At 39.7% G+C, this 22074-nt stretch overlaps 1 protein-coding gene across 6 annotated transcripts in view; it reads left to right on the top strand.

Moving 5' to 3' along the window:
* Window positions 1-22074, top strand: part of LOC122560178 (receptor-type tyrosine-protein phosphatase T-like) — a 1397629-nt gene that overhangs the window by 1117899 nt on the left and 257656 nt on the right. For all 6 annotated transcript variants that reach the window (XM_043710562.1, XM_043710557.1, XM_043710558.1 and 3 more), the window contains one exon: window positions 4384-4519. In XM_043710562.1, coding sequence (XP_043566497.1) covers window positions 4384-4519 — 136 coding nt within the window. The remainder of the gene's footprint in view (window positions 1-4383; window positions 4520-22074) is intronic.

Here is a 22074-nt window from a genome sequence, read left to right as displayed (position 1 = left end):
CAGGGACTGGATGTCCATGGTGAAGATGAGGCGTTGGGGACTGGGGAAGCGGAAATCCTGGAGGAGGTGGAGGGCGTGGGTGGTGTCACGAACGTAGGTGGGGAGTTCTTGGACTAATGGGGGACAGGACCGTGTCGAGGTATGCCGAGATGAGTTCGGTTGGTTCAGATGCTTCCCAGTCTGCAATGAACTGCAAGGAAACTATTTTAAAACAAATTGACTTGCCTATTATTCTGAATCTGTTGCTCTTTCAAGTCTAGTCCTCCTGGCAAGGCCCTCGCTGTTACCAAAATGGGCTTGAATTATGTCATTATTTATTGTGTTTTAGATTTCAGTGAAACCTTCTCCTGTCCAGTGTGAGAGTCTGACCTATTAAAATGGTACATTGTGTGAGGTCAGTGACATTTAAGTAAGCAGATCTCTGCAAACATCTTCACATTCAACAATTATGTCGTCTAGCCAGAGCCAATAATGAAGGACTAAGTCAGTAAATACTCCAATCTGTTCCCTTTGAACTTAATCGATCAGCTCAAAGGGGCCTGACTGGTGGGAATGGCAGGGATGAGAGCAGTGAAAGGAAGCTAATGGAATGGCTGAATAACTGTAGAATTAATATCATACAGAGCCAAAAGCAAGGATGTTAGCAGTTTGAAAAGGCAGATGTAAGCAATGCAGAGGAGAAGAGTCAATGCCAGATGTTGACTCAAAGGTTTTAGAATTGAAAGTGGGTTGGCAGATATCAGCAATCAGGAGCACAGGAGTGTCAATGTAATTTCCTTTTATAAGCTCTTTGTGAGCAACATTGCTCCCCAGAGAGCATGCTCATAAAAATGACCTCACCTTTACCAAAAACTGATTTGATAAATGAGTATTTTATGCCCAACACTGTTACTGGAATATCTGAAAGTGCTTCACACTATGGAGTGCAGTGTTTGTTGTTGGGTGAAGATCTTTTGCATTTTATTGGTCAATTATCAGCAACTGAATGATTAAGTTATTTAATTGAAACACACCCTTCAATGGTGTTAAAATGATGTTTCACATCTAAATGGCAAAATGTGGGCAAGGAAAGCTGAGCCTTGCTGAGGGTTAGAATATTTTTATGTTTATGAATGACATATCTACAGAGGAACCTCGATTATCTGAACGACACAGGTGGGGAGTACTTTGTTCAGATAATCAAATGTTCAGATAATCGAATGCCAGATAACACAGTTTAGCCAAGCATCGGGACTTTGCAATCTTGTTCGGATAATCGACATTTGGATCAATCCTCTGACATTGGAAAAAAAGTGGAAAATCAATAGAAAAGATTTTGTTTTGTATATATCCTCCTTTCTTGCTCTGTCCTCCTAGACATGCTGAATCAGGCTGTAGCATAGTTTCCTAGGATCAAATAGTCTTCCTTGTGTGTCTGATCAGTGACTCACAATAATATGTGAATCACACATAAATGCCATTGCTGTACCTTAAATAGATGTGTATGCAATTATATATAGGCACATTTTATAGTTTGGCTTCCTAAGTATGGATCAACAGCAAAAATCTCAGCTGAATTTTCCTCTTTCATTGACTAGGTCCCTAAATCGTCCACTGCCATGTTGGGTGAGAATTTACTGCTGTGGAAGCAGTAATTGAACTCAGGATGCTTTTGATCTGTTGAGATCAATTCCACAGCTTGTTATGCGCCTTACCCATCAAACTATCAGTCAAAATTTTCAAATTTGAAACTCATCTTTTTCTTCAAAAAGAAAATTTCTTTGTATACTGAGTTTTTTTAATGTACATGTGTGCACGTATCTTATCAATATGTGTATAAATATTTTAAGTCTGAGTTTGCGGATAATTTGTATAGATATACATGAGTGCAAATATTTATATTAATATTGGCAGGTGTTAATATTTGTTTCAAGTTGAATATAGTCATTTGATATAATGGCATGAATGATTCATATAGATATATTGTGAATGTTATGTGGACATATCTGGATGCAAATATATATATGATACATTTGGTTTATGTTTTCTATAGGTACTTCCTAGCAAGTTTTGAGAAGATTTGTAGCTAAGGTTGAGGTTCTGGATGTAGGTTTGCTCACTGAGCTAGAAAGTTCATTTCCAGGCATTTCGTCACCATACTAGGTAGCATCTTCAGTGGGCCTCAGGTAAAGCACTGCTGATAGTTTCTGCTTTCTATTTATATGTTTGGGTTTCATTGGGTTGGTGATGTCATTTCCTGTGGTGATGTCATTTCCTGTTCTTTTTTCTCAGGGGTTGGTAGATGGGGTCTAACTCAATGTGTTTGTTGATAGAAACCCAAACATAGAAAGCAGGAATTTTTAGTAGTGCTTCGCACGGAGGCCCACTAAAGATGTTACCTAGTATAGTGATGAAACATCTGGAAATGAATCTTCCAGCTCAGCGAGCAAACCTACATCCAAATACTTCTCTCTGAATACAAAATAAGGCCAGAGATCTTCATTTTTCAAATGGTGTGAAATTGTTGTGTTCACTATATAGGGTGAACCATATTTCTTGGATGTTCCTCAATGCATAGAGAAATTCTGCAAGATAACACTTTTAAAAAATATTTTCAGTGCATTGTTTACCATTTCCAGAGCAAGGGAAATTTTACAAACAGTATGAAAAGTAAACTTGTTTATCTGAAAGGAGATTTTTTAAACAGATTCATGCATCACAAACCAGAGTAGCTATTTCTAAACCATAGTATCAACAGGAAAATTCTGCCATCATTTGGTTTCATTTTGTTGTGTTTACGACCATCAGAGCTGTTTGATGGTAGCACTGATTTTCCCAATCTGAATCAGTTGTTTAAAATTGAGACCTGATTGTGTTATCATTTACATAATCATTCTGAGCTGTTGACAACTGCCATATGTGTGAATAGCATCTGGATTTTCTAACCTGAAGTAAAGTTTTGTGCATCTTTCTAGCCAAGATTTGCCTCAAGGTTCAAGTAGGCCATTTGTTTTTTTTCAATCTCAAGCTCTTGCTGCAGACAACTTGGAAAACTTTCATGCTTGCTTTCAACTGGGTATGAATTTTGCTGGTGCCTTTCAAGGTCAAAAAGAGTCGAACTGCAGTGACAGTTTGAGAAGTCTCAATAACTCCTACCCATCTTGACAAGGTGCACACATGGGCACAAAGTCTATCCACAGCTTTCCTCAAAAGAGTTTAAAGTGTGAGTCTAAGAGCACGTGCTCACTGAAGAACATCCAACCCAACTTGGCTTCCTGGATGTAAATTCTGATTTATTCCTTCTCCCAACTCAGATTCCACATGTTTACATGGACATTAAAGGATCCAACAACCAGCAAATAAAAACTTGCTCCTTTCTCCCTCAAGAAGATAATTTGCTGTAGTATTCTAGCCATTCCAAATTTGATTTAAAATAATTGTAATGCCCTCCTTACATAACAAACAAATGCTTCAGCAGTTTACTGATTTTCTGGAGCAGTAGATTATCACGATTCCATGCAGTTCCTCTTTGTTTGATCTCATCCTTGTCAGCGGTGTTATAGTCCAGTGACAATTCTACAGACTGTATCAATCTTGCACACTGAATGACAAAATTCCTATTTATATCCATGGAAATATTTAGATCACACTAGTGATTCCTCTTCATGTTCAATTCATTTTGCTTTTCATGTCAATTTATTCTTTTTGTCAAAATTCATTTAATTTTAAAAGATCTCCCAATTTCTTTCCTTCCATAGCTGTTGAAATTATTTAAAAATTTCCATTCAGCAATTGTTTTTGTTAGTTTATACATGAGGCAAATTTTAAAAAGCAGTCAGAGGACATAGGATGGCTTCAGTATTTAGCAGCATCCTATTGACCTAATGCAACCTACCATGTTACAAAAACAGATCCACTAGTGAGTGGCCATCTCCCCTTTCCAAGGGGAAGATTATGATTGAAAGCATTACTAGGGAAATGAAGGTTGAATAAACCATGGTATTGTATCCACTAAAATTAATGAAAAGAATTTGAGGGGCTGAATACTGACAATTTCCTATGAGCCACTGATTACGAGGGCTATTCCAAATGGAAGTATTAAATTATGGGACTACTCCCTCATGATTATTAACTCATGCCAACCAACCAGCAGTACCAGGTTGAGACCAAGGGAGCAGAATAATTTTAACAAATAGTACCAGCTCAATTTGAGACCTTCTCATCTTGTGTCACTGTAATATGTCAGAACATCAAAAACCAACATGTTAATACTGAAGCAAAATATTTGAAGGAAATATTTGTAAATAGTGCTTTTGCAAAAAAGGATGTAACTTTGATGTTCTAAGTGATGAAAGCAAATTTACTTTCAAGATCTTATTAATTCTATGATTTCTTGCATCTCAGGTGCCTCAACGCAGAACTCCAATACAGTGGAGCCAGAAAAACAAGTAGATAACACAGTGAAAATGGCTGGAGTTATTGCAGGAATCTTAATGTTCATCATCATCATGCTGGGAGTGATGCTGATAGTTAAAAAACGGTAGGTTTAATGAGAAAATATTTTCAGTTCAACATTTGCAGCAGAAGTTTATGACAAGGAAATAGACAGTACATGGATTTTATTTTGTAGAACATTGGAAGGAAATTAGGCATGGAGGAACCTTTACCATAGCTTGGTGAATTGACTTGAATTTGAACAAATGTGTTTTAGATATTTATCTGGATAGCCTAGTCACGCATGCATGATTGTAAGTAGTTGCAATCTTGTACAATTTATCCTGTCACTTCCAAGATGGATTTTGCTATAAATGCAATCTAATGATTTGACTCCTATTGGTTCCACTTAACTGACCAAATTTGGTGTCTGATCAAATTGACTTCATTTTCTTCGCAGTTGAGAATAGGAAGCCAATGAAGACAAAAAAAAAACTGAAGTCATGAAGTAAATAGATAAAAATTAAATTTGAAAATAAACATTTCTGAGCTACATCTTCAGCCAGTATATAAAAAAAACATTTTATTTGTGTTTCCAAGAATTAGGCTAGTTTCCAAACTTTAGTAAAAGCAAAATAGTTCGCACATTTGGAAGGAAGAGTCCACTTTCTGTTTGAAATTCCAGTTTAATTAAGTTTCAAGGGATTTGATAAGGTTAAGCTCACCACACCCTTTAAAATTTGTCTCAAATTTTGTTCAGTTATTTCTTTTCCTTTATTCTCAAAAATTGATCATTAATTCCCTTGACGTGACAGCAAGCAAATGCACTGATTGATAGTGAATTGAGCAGGGCGTTGGGTCTAATGCATGGATTCACTCAGTTGATTTCAATTCAAACAGTGTGACGACATATTGAAGCTCTAAATCCCTGATTTGGAGGAAGAACGAGAACTTGACCAGGATTCGTGGTTTTGATGGTTTTTCTAGTGATTCCTGTTCATATGTGTCTCGAGTGCAGACCTGGTCAGAATAATCTGGTTTGGCTAAGATACCCCTCAACATCAATTTAAGAAATAGCACAAACACTCACTGTCAGAATTTATGCACAAACAATAAACACTCGATCAATGCATTGGATGGCAGCTGATGCCTATAGAACCATACATAGTGGCCTTAAAGTTGACTTAAATCACACCAACTACTTTAAAGTAAGATTACTGGACAGGATGGGGCACACATATTCTGTGTAGAATTGTTTTATTGCCATATTGGTAAAAAGCAGGAAAAATGCAGTTAGAGCTGCCTCTTGCCCCCTCTCTGAATTGTCACCATCCTTCTGCCTGCCCCATTGGCTGTGCCTCCTACCACCTCCCAGCTATCTGGGACTGACCTGAAGGCCACTGCTGGTGACATAGCAGGCAGAAATCTGATTGGTCAACAAAAGTTAAACAAAGGATGGCCAGTCGACGTGATATATTTGGATTTCCAGAAAGGCTTTGACAAGGAGGCACTCAGAAGGCTGTTAAACAAGATAACAACATCATGGTGATGGAGCAAGGTATTGGCATGCATAGAGGGTTGGCTGACTGGCAGAAGGCAGAGAGTGGGGCTAACTGGGTCTATTTCAGGACTGCTGCCCATGACTAGTGGAGTTCCACAGGGGTCAGTGTTGAGACCATACAATTCATGTTATATTCATAATCTGGATGATGGAACTGAAGATATTGTTGCCAAATTTGCACAGGACATAAAGATAGGTGGAGGGACAGGCAATGTTGAGAAAGCAGGGAGGTTACAGAAGAGTGGATAATGAAGTGGCAGATAGAATACAATGTGGGAAAGTGTCACTTTCCTCGGAAGAATCGTGTCCGAGACTATTTCTAAATGGGGAATAGCTTCAGAAATCTGAAGCACAAAGGGACTTGGGAGTCCTGGATCAGGATTTACTTAAGGTCAACATGCAGGTTCAGTTGGCAGTTAGGAAGGCAAATGCATTGTTAGCATCATGTCAAGATGGCTGGAATACAAGAGCAGGATATATTACTATGGTTGTATAAGGCTCTGGTCAGACCATATTTGGAATAATAAGAGCAGTTTTGGGCCCCATATCTAGGGAAGGATGTGCTGGCATTGGAGAGGGGTTCAGAGAAAGTTCACAAGAACGATCCCACAAATGAAGGACTTGTCATATGTGGGGTTCAGCAGGATATTCATGGGAGTGGGGAAGGGAGAATCTGAAGGAAACCTACAGAGTACTGAGAGGCCTGGATAGAGTGGACTTGGAGAAGATGTTTCCACCAATAAGAGAGTGTAGGACCAAACAGCACCCCCTCAGAGTAAAAGGATGATCCTTTAGTGCTGAAATGAGGATGAATTTGTTCAGCCACAGGGCTGTTAATCTGTGAAACACATTGCCACAGAAGGCTGTGGAAGCCAAGTCATTGTGCGTCTTTAAGCCAGAGATAGATATGTTCTTGTTTAGTAAGGGGATCAAAGTTTAAAGGAAGAAGGCAGGAGAACAAATTTATCCATTCATATAGTTTTATCGTTGAAACAGACCCTTCAGTCCAACTCCTCCATGTCAACCAGATGTCTTAAATTAATCTAGTCCCATTTGCCAGTATTTGGCCTATATCCCTCTCAGCCCTTCCTATTCATATACCTATTCAGATGCCTTTTAAATGTTATAATTTTACCAGCTTCCACCACTTCCTCTAACAACTCATTCCATACGTGCAACACCCTCTGTGTGAAAAAGTTGCCTCTTAGGTCCCTTTTAACTCTTTTCCCTCTCACTTTAAACCTATGCCGTCTAGTTTTGGATACCCCCACTCTGAAGACACAACCTTTGCTATTCATCCTATTCATGCCCCTCATGATTTTATAAACCTCTATAAAGTCACCCCTCAGCCTCCCACACTCCAGGAAAAACAGCCCTAGCGTAGTTCAACCTCTCCAACTAGAAAAATATATCAGCCATATTTGAATGTCAGAGCAGACTCAATGGACCAAATGGCCGAATTCTGCTCCTCTATACCTTATGGTTTCAGGTGCCTGGGAAATCCCAGCTTGCACTCATAGCTTGGTAGGTTAATTTACAGGAAGTGTGAAGGCCCAGAGCAGATATGTCTCAGGCCTACCAATTCTGGTTCAGGGATTGCTCATAAAATTTAGGTCGGTACCTTCACAACAAGGTGGATGTGAATTAGAAGAGAAACCAATACATCAAGTGGGAATTAAGTAGGAATTTGCGTATAGTATTTGGAATTTTACATTTACGTGACTTTCTTTATTAAGGAAATGGCTTGGTGTAAAAATGTTTCATTACATGTTCATGCATAACTATTTCACATTCGATTCACAATGCAGTTTCCCTTCATATTCAGCATTGGCTGTATGCTTGTTGGGTGTTAGCAGAGTGGGAGGGGGGAGGGGAAAGTGAGATGTAAAGATTGTGAAGTGGACTAATCCGCAGCAGGATCTGAGCCTTGGCCCAGGGGTGTGTGGGGTACTGATGCTGAAAGGGAGTGTTCAATTCCAATCTAGGGGCGTCAACAGGTTTCAGATTTCAGGATGGGAAGGCCAATTCTAGGATATGGTATTCTATTTCTAGTTGACATTTGGTATTGGGTATTTGACAATCGGACACCTCGGGAGATGCGATAAGACGCATTGTGTCAGAGGTTGGAGATCTTGGGAAATAGATTTGGTAAGTTTGGGGTACATTGGAGGCTGTTTGGGAAATTTGCATTTCTATGAAGTTTGAGGGAGGACAGTGATCTTGGAGGGGATTTAGGAAGGGGTGGAGGTGGAAAAGAACAGCAGGTCAGGCAGCATCCAAGGAGCAGGAAAATCGACATTTCTGGCAAAAGCCCTTCATCAGATTCCTGGATGCTGCCTGACCTGCTATGCTTTTCCAGCACCACTCTAATCTAGACTCAGGTTTTCCGCATCTGCAGTCCTCGTTTTTACCTAGGAAGGGGTGGAATCAATTGTTCAGTCATGCGGAATTGGCAATACAGGAAAACCATTCAGCAGCTGACTGGAAAGACACTGACATCCTAGATCCAGCAATTCTCACATGCCATGAGCCTCCAGCTTTTACAAAGCCCAAAATATCCATCTAGCCAGTGTCACACCTGAAATTAGGGATAAAAATGAGGCCGCCAGCCCCTTTATTACCATTAATTGGCAACGCAATGAAGTGGATTTATTATCTGTCTCCAGAATAAAGGTAAATTGGAGAAATATTTTACAGATTTAAAAATTATGGACCAATAGGAGATATAAAAATGCAACTCGAAAACAGATTAAATAATTTAGAGATGCAGGACCAGTCATGGTGTGGGAGCTGGTGAACCTCATTGTGACCACATCTGTAACAAGTGTTGGTTGCTTAAGGAACTGTGGTTCAGCTGGAGTCCGAGCTTTGAACATTACATATCAAGGAAGGGAATGTTACCTGGATATTGTGTTTCAGAAGGCAGTCACACCCTATGGGTTAAGTACTTCTCATTTGGCCAGTGGTTAGGCACAAAAGGGTGTGACCACAAGTGAGGCAGGTTCTAAATTTAACATTGGAGGATGCTCAGCTCTTAACCTTGTCCAATAGGTATAGGGTACGTATGGAGGAGGGAAAGGACTCTTGGGAGGATGGACAAACTGACCACTGCATTGTGACACAGGAGGCCATTCAGGCAGATAATGGTAGTTGTAGGGGATTCTCTAATTAGGGGGACATCCTTTGCAAGCAGAATCTAGAGTCTGGCATTGTGTGTTGCCCATCTGGTGCCAAGGTAAGGGACATTTCAAGGTACTTGAAAGGATATTGGAGTAGGAGGGAGAAGAGCCAGTCATTGCAATTCATGTTAGGATCAACAACATTGACAAAAGTAGGCAAGAGGTCCTGTTTGGGAAATATGAGGAATTAGGAACCAAGTTAACAAACAGGACCTCAAGGGTTATAATCTTTGGATTATTATCTGATCCATGTTCAAATTGGTATAGCAATAAATAAATTAGGGAAGTAGACACATGGCGAAAAGGGTGGTGCAAGAAAAAAATGTTTTGATTTCATTGGGCATGGCATTGGGACAGGAGGGAACTGTACTGTTGGGACAGGCTCCACTTGAACCGATCTGGGACCAATGTCCGAGCAGATAGGCTAAATGGGCCAGTCTTAAGGACTTTAAATTGGTAAATGGCAGGGAGAGCTTGAAGGAAGTCAGTACAGTTTCAAAATCCAGTAACATGATAGAGAATAAAGAAACAGCCAGGAATCATTATTCATTTATGCCTGAGAATGATAAAACTATATTCATGTGTATTGATCAAGACAAAAGAGAGCAATAATAAAAAAGTGAATAAAGCATCAGTGCTGAGAATGAGTTCTAATAAGAGTTCTATCTACAAATGCACAGAGCATAAGGAATGAATTAAATGGGTGCACAAATGCAAATTGTAGAATATGATATAGCAGCCATTACTGAGAAATGGCTGCAGGATGGTTGGGATTGGGATCTAAATGACCAGGTTATAAGGTTTACAGGACAGATAACATAGCAGAGGAGATGGAGTAGCCTTAATGATTAGAAACAAAATTATAATGAGGGGAAAATATTTAGTGGAGGCCATATTGATGGAACTGAGGGACAGTAAAGGATCTAAAACTATAATAGATATTGTGTATAAACCCCCTCATGGCAGCTCTAAAGTACTAGATTCTTTAAATGCAGAAATTAGGCAAATGTGTAACAAATCCAATGTAGTATTAATGTAGGATTTTAACTTTAACATAAATTGAGAACGGCAACCAAGCACCTGTCAGAAAAGTAGTGAATTTCTGGAGTGTGGGTTGGGATAATTTCTGAGAGCAATACGTCCTGGGTGCAACAAGGGGACAAACAATATTGGGTTTAGTAAGGTGTAACAAGCCAGATTTAATTAGTAACTTAATTATGCATAAACATTTATCAAATAGTGATCATAACATGATCAAGTTCAAAGGAGCACTTGAAAGCAAGAAAAATCGAAAGTTTTAGATTCAGGTAAGGCCGATTTTAACAAGATGAGACAGAGACCGTCCACAGTAAAATGGGAAAATCTGCAAATGGGGAAAAACAAATGAAGAACAGTGGAGGATGTTTAAAGAAACATTTAACTCAAAACAAAACCAATTTATATCCCTGAGAGGCAAAAGCTCCAGTTCACAGAAAAAGAAACAGTCATGGACAACTAAAGAGATAAGGGATAGTATAAAACTAAAAGGGCACACAAAAATACAACGCAGATCCTGCATGAATGGGAAAAATATAAACACCGGCAAAGAACTAAAAGCAGCTTATAAGAGCTACTAAAAGGGATTATGAAAGAAATCTTGCCAGGGACATCAGAATCAGTAAGAAGAAATGTTATGGTTACATTAAGGGAAGGTGGGTGGTCAGAAGCAATGTTGTCCCACTGAAGACTGAAAGTGGGAATGTTGTCAATGAATGTGGGGAAATGGCAGACATGTTGAATAATCACTTTGCCTCAGTATTTACAGTAGAAAAGGAGAATAGCACGCCAGATGTCCTGAAGAAATTATTAGTGGATTGGGAACAGGGACGGAATAAAATTAATGTCGGTTAAACATCATTAATAAGGAAATTAAGGGAATTAACGAGTGACGAATATGATAAAGGACCTAATGGTTTCCCTTTGAGAGTGTTAAAGAAAGAAGGCGAGCACATTGTAAATGCCCTATCGATAGTCTTTCAGAGTTTCTAGATAAATTAGTTGTCCCTCTGGATTACAAAATTCCACATATTACTCTGCTTTTTAAGAAAGGCAAATGAGGAAATCCAAGACATTTCAGCCTACCATTTGTGGTGGGGGTGTTTGTTGGAGTCTATAATCAAGGATAAGATAACTGAACATCTTGAAAATTATCAGTTAATCAAGAGAGCCAGCATTGAAATTTTTGAAGAAATGGACATGAGAATGTTTATGGATGCTCTTTATACTGACCTCCAGAATTGATGAAGTCCCAGATAAGAATCTGTTAACTAAGATAGAAGCCCATGGAATTGAGGGCAAGTTAATAATATGGCTGGGAATTGCTTGAGTGGCAGGTGGCATAAAGTAGAGAGAATGGGTAAGCATTCAAATTGGCAGGAAGTGACGAGTGGTGTCCCACAAGGATCTGTGTTAGGGCTTCAAGTATTCACGTTACTGACTGATGACTTGGATAATGGCACGGAAAATTATATATCCAAATTTACTGGGGCTTCAGATGCATAGATCTTTAAAATTTCACAAACAGGTACAGAAAATAATCAAGACAGCTAATGGAATATTGACCTATACAGAAATGAGTACAAGGATGCAGAAGTTGTGCTGCAGTTTTACAAAACTCTGGTTAAACCCAACTTGGAATCCTGTGAGCGGATCTGGACACTGCACCTTAGGGAGGATATATTGGCCTTGGAGGAAGTAAAATGTAGGTTTACAAGAATGATATCTAGATGTCAGGGGTTAGGTTATGAGGAGAGACTATACAAATTAGGCCTGTTCTCTGTAGAGTTCAGAAGGTTAAGGGGTGATCTAATTGAAATCTTCAAAATATTAACAGGAAAAGACAGAGTAGATAAAGATAAATTATTTCCATTGGTTGGGAATTTTAGAACAATGGGACACAGTCTGCAGTTTTGGGCCAGACTGTTCAGAAGAGATGTGAGGAAGCACTTTGAAACAGAAAGGGTGGTAGAAATTTAGAAACTTGCTTCCACAAATAGTGAATACTGGATTAGTTCTTAGTTTTAAATCTGAGATAGATAAATATTTGTGAACTAAAGGTGTCAGAGGATACTGGCAAAAGACAGCTATATGGTGTTCAGCCACAAATCAGCTGTGATCTCTTTGAATGGTAGAAAAGGATCAGGTGGCTTAATGGCCTACACCTTTTTCAACATTGCTATTAATGGACACCAGCATGTATGTAAATACTGGACTTGCCCTCATCCCAGGGAGTATGCTTATACACTGATTTCAAGACTGCTGTATGGATAGTTTTCCAACAAATGGATATTTTGATTCATAATTATCATTCTGTTGTTTGGGTCAAAGTAGGATTTCATTGAATACGAAGCCAAGCTCAATTTAATAGCCTTAATTTGCTTACAAACACAGACATACATTTCCTTTTGTGGTGAAATATAACTTTGAATTGTAGCAAAACAATTTTTAATGGAATTAGCAGTCATGCAGACACATTATGAGCACTGAATACAGTAAACATTGTTCCACAGCAGGTGGTAAAGAAGGCAAATGGTATGCTGGCCTTCTTAGTGAGAGAATTTCAGTACAAGAGTAGGAATGTCTTGCTGCAACTGTATATGTCCTTGGTGAGACTGCAATTGGAATATTGTGAGCAATTTTGGCTCCCTTATCTGAGGAGGGATGTTCTGGCTATGGAGAGAGCACAATAGAGATTCATCAGCCTGATTCCTAGGATGGCAGGACTGACATATGAAAAGAGACCTGATTGAATCAGACTATGTTCACGGGAGTTTAGATAAATGAGAGGGGAATCTCATAGAAAACTATAAAATTATAACATGACTAGACAGGGCAAAGACAGGAAGGTCACTGCAGCTAGGGTAGGCCATTGAGGTCTGAGATGAAGAGAAATTTCTTCACCCAGTTAGCGGTATGCCTTTGGAATGCTCTGCCATCGAAATCAGTTGAGGCCAAAACATTGAATGTTTTCAAGAATGAGTTAGATATATTTCTCAAGGATAAAGGGTTCAAAGTTTATGAGAAAAGATGGGAACAGAGTGCTGGGTTGAATGATCAGTTGTGATCATCGTGAACGGTGGAGTAGACTCAAAGGGTTGAATGATGTGTTCATGCTCCAATTTTCTTTGTTTTAGTTTAATTTTCATTCAAAAGGTTCATCTAAAACATAAAAACACAGAGTCTCAGCTCTAAATGGTCTACCCCAAATCCTTAGACTGTGCCCACTTGTTCTGGACTCCTCAGTCATCGGGAACATCTTTCCTACTTTGTCTAATCCTGTTCAAATTTTATAGGTTTCTATGAGATCTCCCCTCATTCTTCACAACACCAGTGAGTGTAATCCTAACCACTCCATTATCTTTTCATACGTCAATCTTGTCATCCCAAGAATCACTTGGTACATCAAATATAGTACAGTAGTACGGATATAAACCTTTGTTGCTCTCCCTCCAGAGCCAGAACTTCTTTTCTCAACTAGGGAGATCAAAAGTGCACACAGTGCCCCAGACATGATCTCACCAAGGCCCAATACAATGTCAGCAAGACACCCCTGCTCCTACACTCCAATCCTCTCAATATAAAGGCCTGCATGCCATTTACCGTCTGCACTGCTTGCTAGACCAGAAAGCTTACTTTCAGTGACTGGTGTACAAAGACAACCAGGTCTTATTGCAAACTTCCTTACCGCCCTTTCCCAATCATTGCAATTTGCGTTAAATGTCTTTCTGTTTTTGGAAACAAAGTGGAAAACCTATGTTGCAGCCGTTACGTCCCCTGTCTAGGTGACATCCTCAGTGCTTGGGAGCCTCCTGTGAAGCGCGTCTGTGATCTTTCCTCCGGCATTTGTAGTGGTTTGAATCTGCCGCTTCCAGTTGTCAGTTCCAGCTGTCAGTTGCAGTGGTCGATATATTGGGTCCAGATTGATGTGCTTATTGATTGAATCTGTGGATGAGTGCCATGCCTCTAGGAATTCCCTGGCTGTTCTCTGTTTGGCTTGTCCTATAATAGTAGTGTTGTCCCAGTCGAATTCATGTTGCTTGTCATCTGCGTGTGTGGCTACTAAGGATAGCTGGTCGTGTCGTTTCGTGGCTAGTTGGTGTTCATGGATGCGGATCGTTAGCTCTCTTCCTGTTTGTCCTATGTAAGTCCTTGCAAGGACTGCACAAAACACTACATAGGACAAACAGGAAGACAGCTAATGATCCGCATCCATGAACACCAACTAGCCACGAAACGACATGACCAGCTAAGCTTAGTAGCCACACATGCAGATGACAAGCAACATGAATTCGACTGGGACAACACTACTATTATAGGACAAGCCAAACAGAGAACAGCCAGGGAATTCCTAGAGGCATGGCACTCATCCACAGATTCAATCAATAAGCACATCGATCTGGACCCAATATACCGACCACTGCAGCGGACAGCTTGAACTGACAACCGGAAGCGGCAGATTCAAACCACTACAAATGCCGGAGGAAAGATCACAGAAGCGCTTCACAGGAGGCTCCCAAGCACTGAGGATGTCACCTAGACAGGGGACGAAACGTCTGCAACACAAATTCCCAGCTCGGCGAACAGAACCACAACAACGAGCACCCGAGCTACAAATCTTCTCACAAACTTTAAAAGTGGAAAACCTCACATTTGTCCACATTACATTATTGCTCCATTTGTCTGTTTAGATCAAACACAATATTGAATGAAATAACATTTTCCTGACCAACATTTTTCTCTCAACTAATAACATTACAATCAGTCTTATCAGTGATTTTCTTCCGAAGGAATGTTTAATGTTCAAATTACTGGCTGTATTTAGAACTGTGGCCACACTTGGAATATTGTGTACAGTTCTGGTCGCCATATTTTTGGAAGGATGTGGAAGCATTGGAAAAGGTTCAGAGGAGATTTACCAGGATGTTTCCTGGTCCGGAGGGAAGGTCTTATGAGGAAAGGCTGAGAGATTTGGGTCTGTTCTCATTGGACAGAGGAAGGCTAAGAGGGGATTTGATAGAGACATACAAGATGATCAGAGGATTAGATAGGGTAGACAGTGAAAGTCTTTTCCCTAGGATGATGACGTCAGCTTGTACAAGGGGGCATAACTACAAATTGAGGGGTGATAGATTTAAGACAGATGTCAGAGGCAGGTTCTTTACTCAGAGAGTGGTAAGGACGTGGAATGTCCTACCTGCCAATGTCGTTAATTCTGCCACATTAGGGAGATTTAAACAAAACTTGGATAAGCACATGAATGATGATGGGATAGTGTAGGGGGACGAGCTGAGAATAGTTCACAGGTCGGCGCAACATTGAGAGCCGAAGAGCCTGTTCTTCGCTGTGTTGTTCTATGTTCTATCTGTTAGGGCCAGTCTTTAAGCGAGTGTCTCCAGTTTATTACCGTTCCAAACAGGATACCTTGAGCCAGTAAGCTCCTGGCTGAGAAGGGTGAGCTGGTTCCCTTTAGTTATTAGCCTACCCCCTTGGTTGGTTGTTACAAGGTAAATTTTGAAAGGATTCCTTCCTTTGTGGATACTTTTCTCCCAGACACAAATGAACTTGCATGTAAAAGGAGCCAATTTAACTAAGCTTTCATGAATTAACAAAAAGAATGAGTTTATTAGTTACTAAACAAGAGAAGAAATAGTAATACATAGACTCAGAGAATAGAAATAAGAGATAAACTGAGAAAGATGAAAAGTGAAAAAGAAGACATATTGATCAATCTGTGAATTGTTTGTGTTGTGCTGAAGATTGAACATTATCGCTGTTAAACGTGGATGTGGCCAATGCATTGGCATTGGTCGTTAAACAGTAGGTTTTGAGATTTTTGGCTTTACAAGTTGATTGAAACTCTATTGTCCTGATTCCATTTTATAGTGACTGGCTGAGAATCATTTTCCCTTTATTTTAACCTACAGTGCAAGCATGATTTAAATGGCTGTTCTCAGGACTGTGACCCTCACAGCACTCTAGTCCACACATGAGGATATCAGACCACTAGCACACACAGATCAGGCTGAAGCTCACCTTTGACCCATGCTCTTGTATATTCTTGAAAGTGGAAAAGTGCAAATATGTGTCTCTGCAAGACTGCTGTCATTTCTGATCATCATGTTCATTGTCTGAAATACTCACAGGCTCAGTTTACATTTTCTCCCTTTGCATCTTCTTGGACACCTCATCAGGTGTGACATTCCATTTAAATAATATTCAGCTCCTCTGTTCTCCCTGCCAACCTCACATGTGCATAACCTCACACCTCCCCGTACTTTATTCCATCAGCTAAGTTGTCGTCCACTCACTTAACCTGTCTGTATCCATTTGCAGACTCTTTGTGTCATCCTTACCACTTGCCTTTCCATCTGGATTTTTGTGTCATCTGCAAACTTGACTATAATGCATTCACTTTTCTTATCCAAGTGGTTAATAATATATTGTAAATAAATGTCACTACAGCACTGATCATTGCTCTATGTTTAAACGGTAAAAACTAAATTAACTGATCCTGCACTTCCAATGGAGAGCCATGCTCAGTAGAAGCATTGGACAAAAATCTGGAGCTATAATATTTTACAAAAGGATGCTGGGTGAGGCTCTCCAATTCTTTACAGTTCGAGACAGACTGCCTTAAACTGTTAAACTGACATCTCTTCTTTATTCACCGACCCCCTTGGTTGGTTACAACAAGGTTAATTTTAAGAAAAGATCTCTTCCCTTGTAAATACCTTTCTTACACACCCAAATGAACATATCTTTTAAAAGGAGTTATTTCGCTGCGCATTCTTGAATGAACAAAATGCTTGAGTTGATTCATTACTACCTGCAAGAGGAATTACTAACACAATACATATACACAGGTTGTAAACGAGAGGCAAAAAGCAAAAAGAGGGTTCAGTACCTGAATTGTTCTTCAAGAGCAAATTCTTGAAGATTGCTACCAATACATTGGTGGTAACTGGTAATGTTGATGCGGGAGTTGAACAATCAGCTTCATGATCCTTAGTTTTGCAGTTTAGTTCAGATTCTCTTGTTCTGATTCTTTTTCACTGTGATTGAATTCAAACATTCAGGGTGAAAGAGACTCCTTTGTCATCCTGTTTCCTTTCTAACTGCTTTGCAGCACTTAGAGTGAGAGAGAGAGAGAGAGAGGGTCTTTACTTGCAACAAACGGTAGCTAGAGGATATTCAGGATTTTGAATGGTCATATTCAAAGATATTTCTTTGAATGTGGCCACTACAACATGCTGACACTCTAATCCTGGCTGGTATACACAAAAGTATTCAGTCTCACTGGTCCACTCGAATAGAATTGAAACTGTTTTTAAACCCTGTCCTTCTGTATTCTTCAAAGTAAAAATTAGAAAATGTGTCTGCTATGGAACAAGATCAGCAGGGGCAGCCTGGAGATCATTAGGTCTTTATTATCATTGTAGTCACAAGAGGTCACAGTTCAGTTTGTTTGAAATTTCTTTACACTTTTAGATATTACATCCCATCGGTCTCTCTCTCTGGACAGCCACTTAATTTACATCCACTCGTGGCTGCATTAGCCCTTCTTTTCTAAGATACACATTTTGCCATTACAAATTAAAAATGTCTGCAGTACTTCAGAGATGGGAGCTGATATTGTAACAAATGTTAAGAACCAACTTCAACAATCCCCTTCCTTTGAACACTGGGAGTGCTCAGTGAGAGTCGAGGTCACAGATAGGATTGCAGCACTTAGAAAGTTAAAGTTGTGAATTTAACTTGTCATATTATTCAGTGAAGCTAACTTCTTACAAGGAAACAAAGTCCTGTAGCTCAGATACAATGGAAGAGAATATCAAGGTTTCAGCAGGATCATTACACTACTAGAATGCATCATTGAAAAAAAATACTAGAGCCCCTGCTTTCAAAATTTGAATGTCTGTAATTGATTTATTTAAATGTCAACTCTGGCAATAGTTTAGGGAGCAGGATTCACCGCAGTTAATGGCTGACCTGAAAATAACACTCATCACCTGAAAGGATACTGTAGTATAATTGTTCAGTGGATTACTAGGAATAACACCTTTAATAAATGTACAGAGCCCCTTGGTCTTTTTGAAACACAGTGCCCAAGCTTAACATTCACGTGAAAAGACAAATAGTCAGTGTACTTCAAAGTCATAGTTCGGTCTTTAAATTGATAAAAAAAAAATCTGTGTGAAGCAAAACAGGGAACTGAATTGCATTAATGTATAATGTACCAAATACATTTTAAGTCAATTTAATGTGACAGATAAATGGTTCTCTGTTAAACCAGCTGGTTCTCTGTTAAACCAGCTGGTTCTTTCCCTTGGCTATCACGCTTTACTGGGTGTTTAATCATTGATTGGCTGTGCTGCCAGTTTTGCTAATGACCATTTAACATTTGCACTGTCCTTGATGAAGATGTCACTTTGAAAGTGTTTGGCATTCAATTGTACTCACTAAGTACTTAGCTAAAATCCTCCTTAGGATAATAATGGCCCTTAAGCAAAATAAATAGGTAGTGGCAGGATTGGGACTCTCCAGGGGCAGGTTAAAAATTCTTTCAGCCGACATGTACCTGTTTCCTATATTGTTATAGTTAGGACAATGATGAAAATAGACATCTACTGACAAGGTTTAATTTCCCATCTCCATCAGCAACCCACTACCATCGCAAGTTGCAATGCTACAAATAAAAACCTTTTCTCCACTGCTTATCAAACTTATTTTTGCCCCAATCTCTCAACAATCGAGAGTTGAATTCCTCAGGGAAGTCAGGTTTGCTGCCTACATGATGACTGTGGAGGAAGATCTGAACTGAATTGTAAAGCCAAATGATTGGGATTTGATTTCAGGTAACTTCATGGGCAGACTGTACCATTGTTATAATCTGTGATGTTTAGAATTGGATTTTTATCATGGTACTTTTCTTGGGAAAACAGTATTAACAAGCACAGAATCTACAGCCACAAAAACCCACAAGTCTGTTTGCTCAAATCCCAAACTTGCCTTTATTTTTCTCCAGCCCCTCAATCTCTCAATCTCTTTCTGTTATTTCATTTTCTACTCATTACATAGGAAATCTACTTTCTGCCCAATGATGCACACAGTCAAAAAAAGCTCAAACATAATTATTTGCTTTTATTTAACAGTCCCTTTTCCAAAATGATCCTACTTTCTAAAACCACAAAGTGTATCAGGTTCCCCGGAAAAACTCCAGAGAAAAAGTCGACATCTGCGTTGGTTTATTATCATGAATATAAACATGGCTACTTACACCTAAGCACCAATACAAGTTGTTGTGATATAATGAGGATACTCCCAGGGTTTGAAATAGTGCCATTTTTCAGTGGTTTCTCATTTGGCATGTTGCACATATCTTTATGTAGTACTGTTTGTGATGTTTTCTGATTTTGCACAGAGACAAGTTGTAAGTTGTAAGAATTACATAAGATATGCAGCATATCCAATCTTGATTTGGGGTCCACTCAAAACTTCTCCCACCTTTTCTCATCCAACTTGGATAGCATCATCCTCAGTTCAATGTTCCACATATGTTTATTTTCCCCTCCTTTTGATTGTACCTATATTTTGAACTGTGGAAATAGTTCCACATGCTCACATCTCTCTCTGATTTTTTTTGTGGCTAGCTTATGTTGATCCCTGCTAGATTTTCTCGAACAAACAAATGGAAACACACACAATGGGCGAAATTATCAATGGAGGTTCAGGGGGCAACATTGCAGTGAATTCCTGACAAGGCAACTGTCAAATTCACACAGACTAGTTGTCATATATTTTGAGGCATCAAGCACTACATGGAACATAGAACATTACAGCGCACTACAGGCCCTTCGGCCTTCAATGTTGCACCAGCCTGTGGAACCAATCTGAAGCCCATCTATCCTACACAATCCCATTTTCATCCATATGTTTATTCAATGATCATTTAAATGCCCTTAAAGTTGGTGAGTCTACAACGGTTGTAGCAGTGCATTCCATGCCCCTACTGCAGGTGCACAATCCTTTATCTGAAATGCTCAAGACGAACTGGTTTTCGGAATTCAGAATTTTTCGTATTTCAGAATAAGTGACAGTTTGATGGTGAAATTTTTAAAGATCTTACCAAAGAGCAGACTCACTATGAGTACTATAGGTTCTGAGACAGAATTGAGGCCTGCCAGTGCTGGGCCACGCCCCCCCTCATGTCGCATCTGAGTGACATGCATCGAGTGGGTGTGGAGTTGGGTTAACTGTTTGCATGCCAAACAACCTTGATAATGAGAAAAAAAACTTCACAAAAAACCTTCGGATTTTGGATCTTTTTAGATTTTGGGATTTTGGATAATGGGTTGAGTACCTGTACTCTCTGAGTAAAGAAACCACCTCTGACATCTGTCCTATATCTATCACTCCTCAATTTAAAGCTATGTCCCCTCGTGCTAGGCATCCTGTCTCCATTACCTGGAGACAGGATTTACACTGGGGACCTCTACAATCCTGGGAGTCTAAGAATGATCCTCCAGCAACAGCCACAGCCTCATCTCTGGAGCTGATGAGCTCAAGAGCTGCTAGCTTTTAAATTGTTAAAACTCTCACTGGATGTGGCTTCCATCCCCATGGCCTCAATTCTAGGCAAAAGCTGACGCCTGCTGATGCCTCTGTCAATTGATGCCATGTCATGTGATCCCATGTGATTCATCAACCTTCCTGACAAGAGGCAATGTCGCTCTTTTGTTGACTTTCCAGTCAGCTAATGAGATACCTTACACTGCAACCAGATCCTGTCTTGCAAATTCATTCCTACCTCCTTATAATTTGTTGCTATCCACTCACTTCCATATTGAATATGCACTTCTCACCCCAATTTATTATTTGACCGCAAATTTAAAAATTATGTTCTTAGTTTCTGAATGAGCATTATAAATTGGAAGTAACAGTGGTCTCGGCACTGATCCTCTGGGATTCCCATTCCCATTTCTGCCATAGTGAATAACTACCCTTTAGCTCTGTGCTTTGCTTTATGTCTTGAGCCCAGTTTATCCCCCCCGACTCCACTTATTCAGATCTTATGCACTATAAGGCACCTGGATGGGTATATGAATATGAAGGGTTTAGAGGAATATGAACATAGAACATAAAACATTACAGCACAGTACAGGCCCTTCTGCCCTCTATGTTGAGCCGAGCTGTCATACCAATCTGAAGCCCATCTAACCTACACTATTCCATGTACATCCATATGCTTGTCTAATGACGACTTAAATGTACTTAAAGTTGGTGAGTCTACATCTGTTGCAGGCAAAGCATTCCATACCCTTACTACTCTCTGAGTAAAGAAACTACCTCTGACATCTGACCTACATCTATCACCCCTCAATTTAAAGCTATGCCCCCTCGTGCTTTTCACCATACTTGGAAAAAGGCTCTCCCTGTCCACCCTATCTAACTCTCTGATTATCTTATATGTCTCTATTAAGTCACCTCTCAACCTTCTTCTCTCCAACGAAAACAGCCTCAAGTCCCTCAGCCTTTCCTCGTAAGATCTTCCCTCCATACCAGGCAACATCCTAGTAAATCTCCTCAGTATCCTTTCCAAAGCTTCCACATCCTTCTTATAATGTGGTGACCAGAACTGTTCACAATACTTCAAGTGCGGCCACACTAGAGCTTTGTACAGCTGTAGCATAACCTCAGGGTTCCAGAACTTGATCCCTCTATTAATAAAAGCTAAAACACCGTATGCCTTCTTAACAACCCTGTCAACCTGGGTGGCAACTTGCAAGGATCTGTGTACCTGGTCACCGACATCTCTTTACTCATCTACACTACCAAGAATCTTACCATTAGCCCAGTACTTTGCATTCCGGTTACTCCGACCAA

Source organism: Chiloscyllium plagiosum, chromosome 20 (genome assembly GCF_004010195.1).
Source record: "Chiloscyllium plagiosum isolate BGI_BamShark_2017 chromosome 20, ASM401019v2, whole genome shotgun sequence".
NCBI lineage: Eukaryota > Metazoa > Chordata > Chondrichthyes > Orectolobiformes > Hemiscylliidae > Chiloscyllium > Chiloscyllium plagiosum.
The sequence above is the reverse complement of the archived record's forward strand: the minus strand, read 5'-3'. Positions and strand labels throughout refer to the sequence as shown.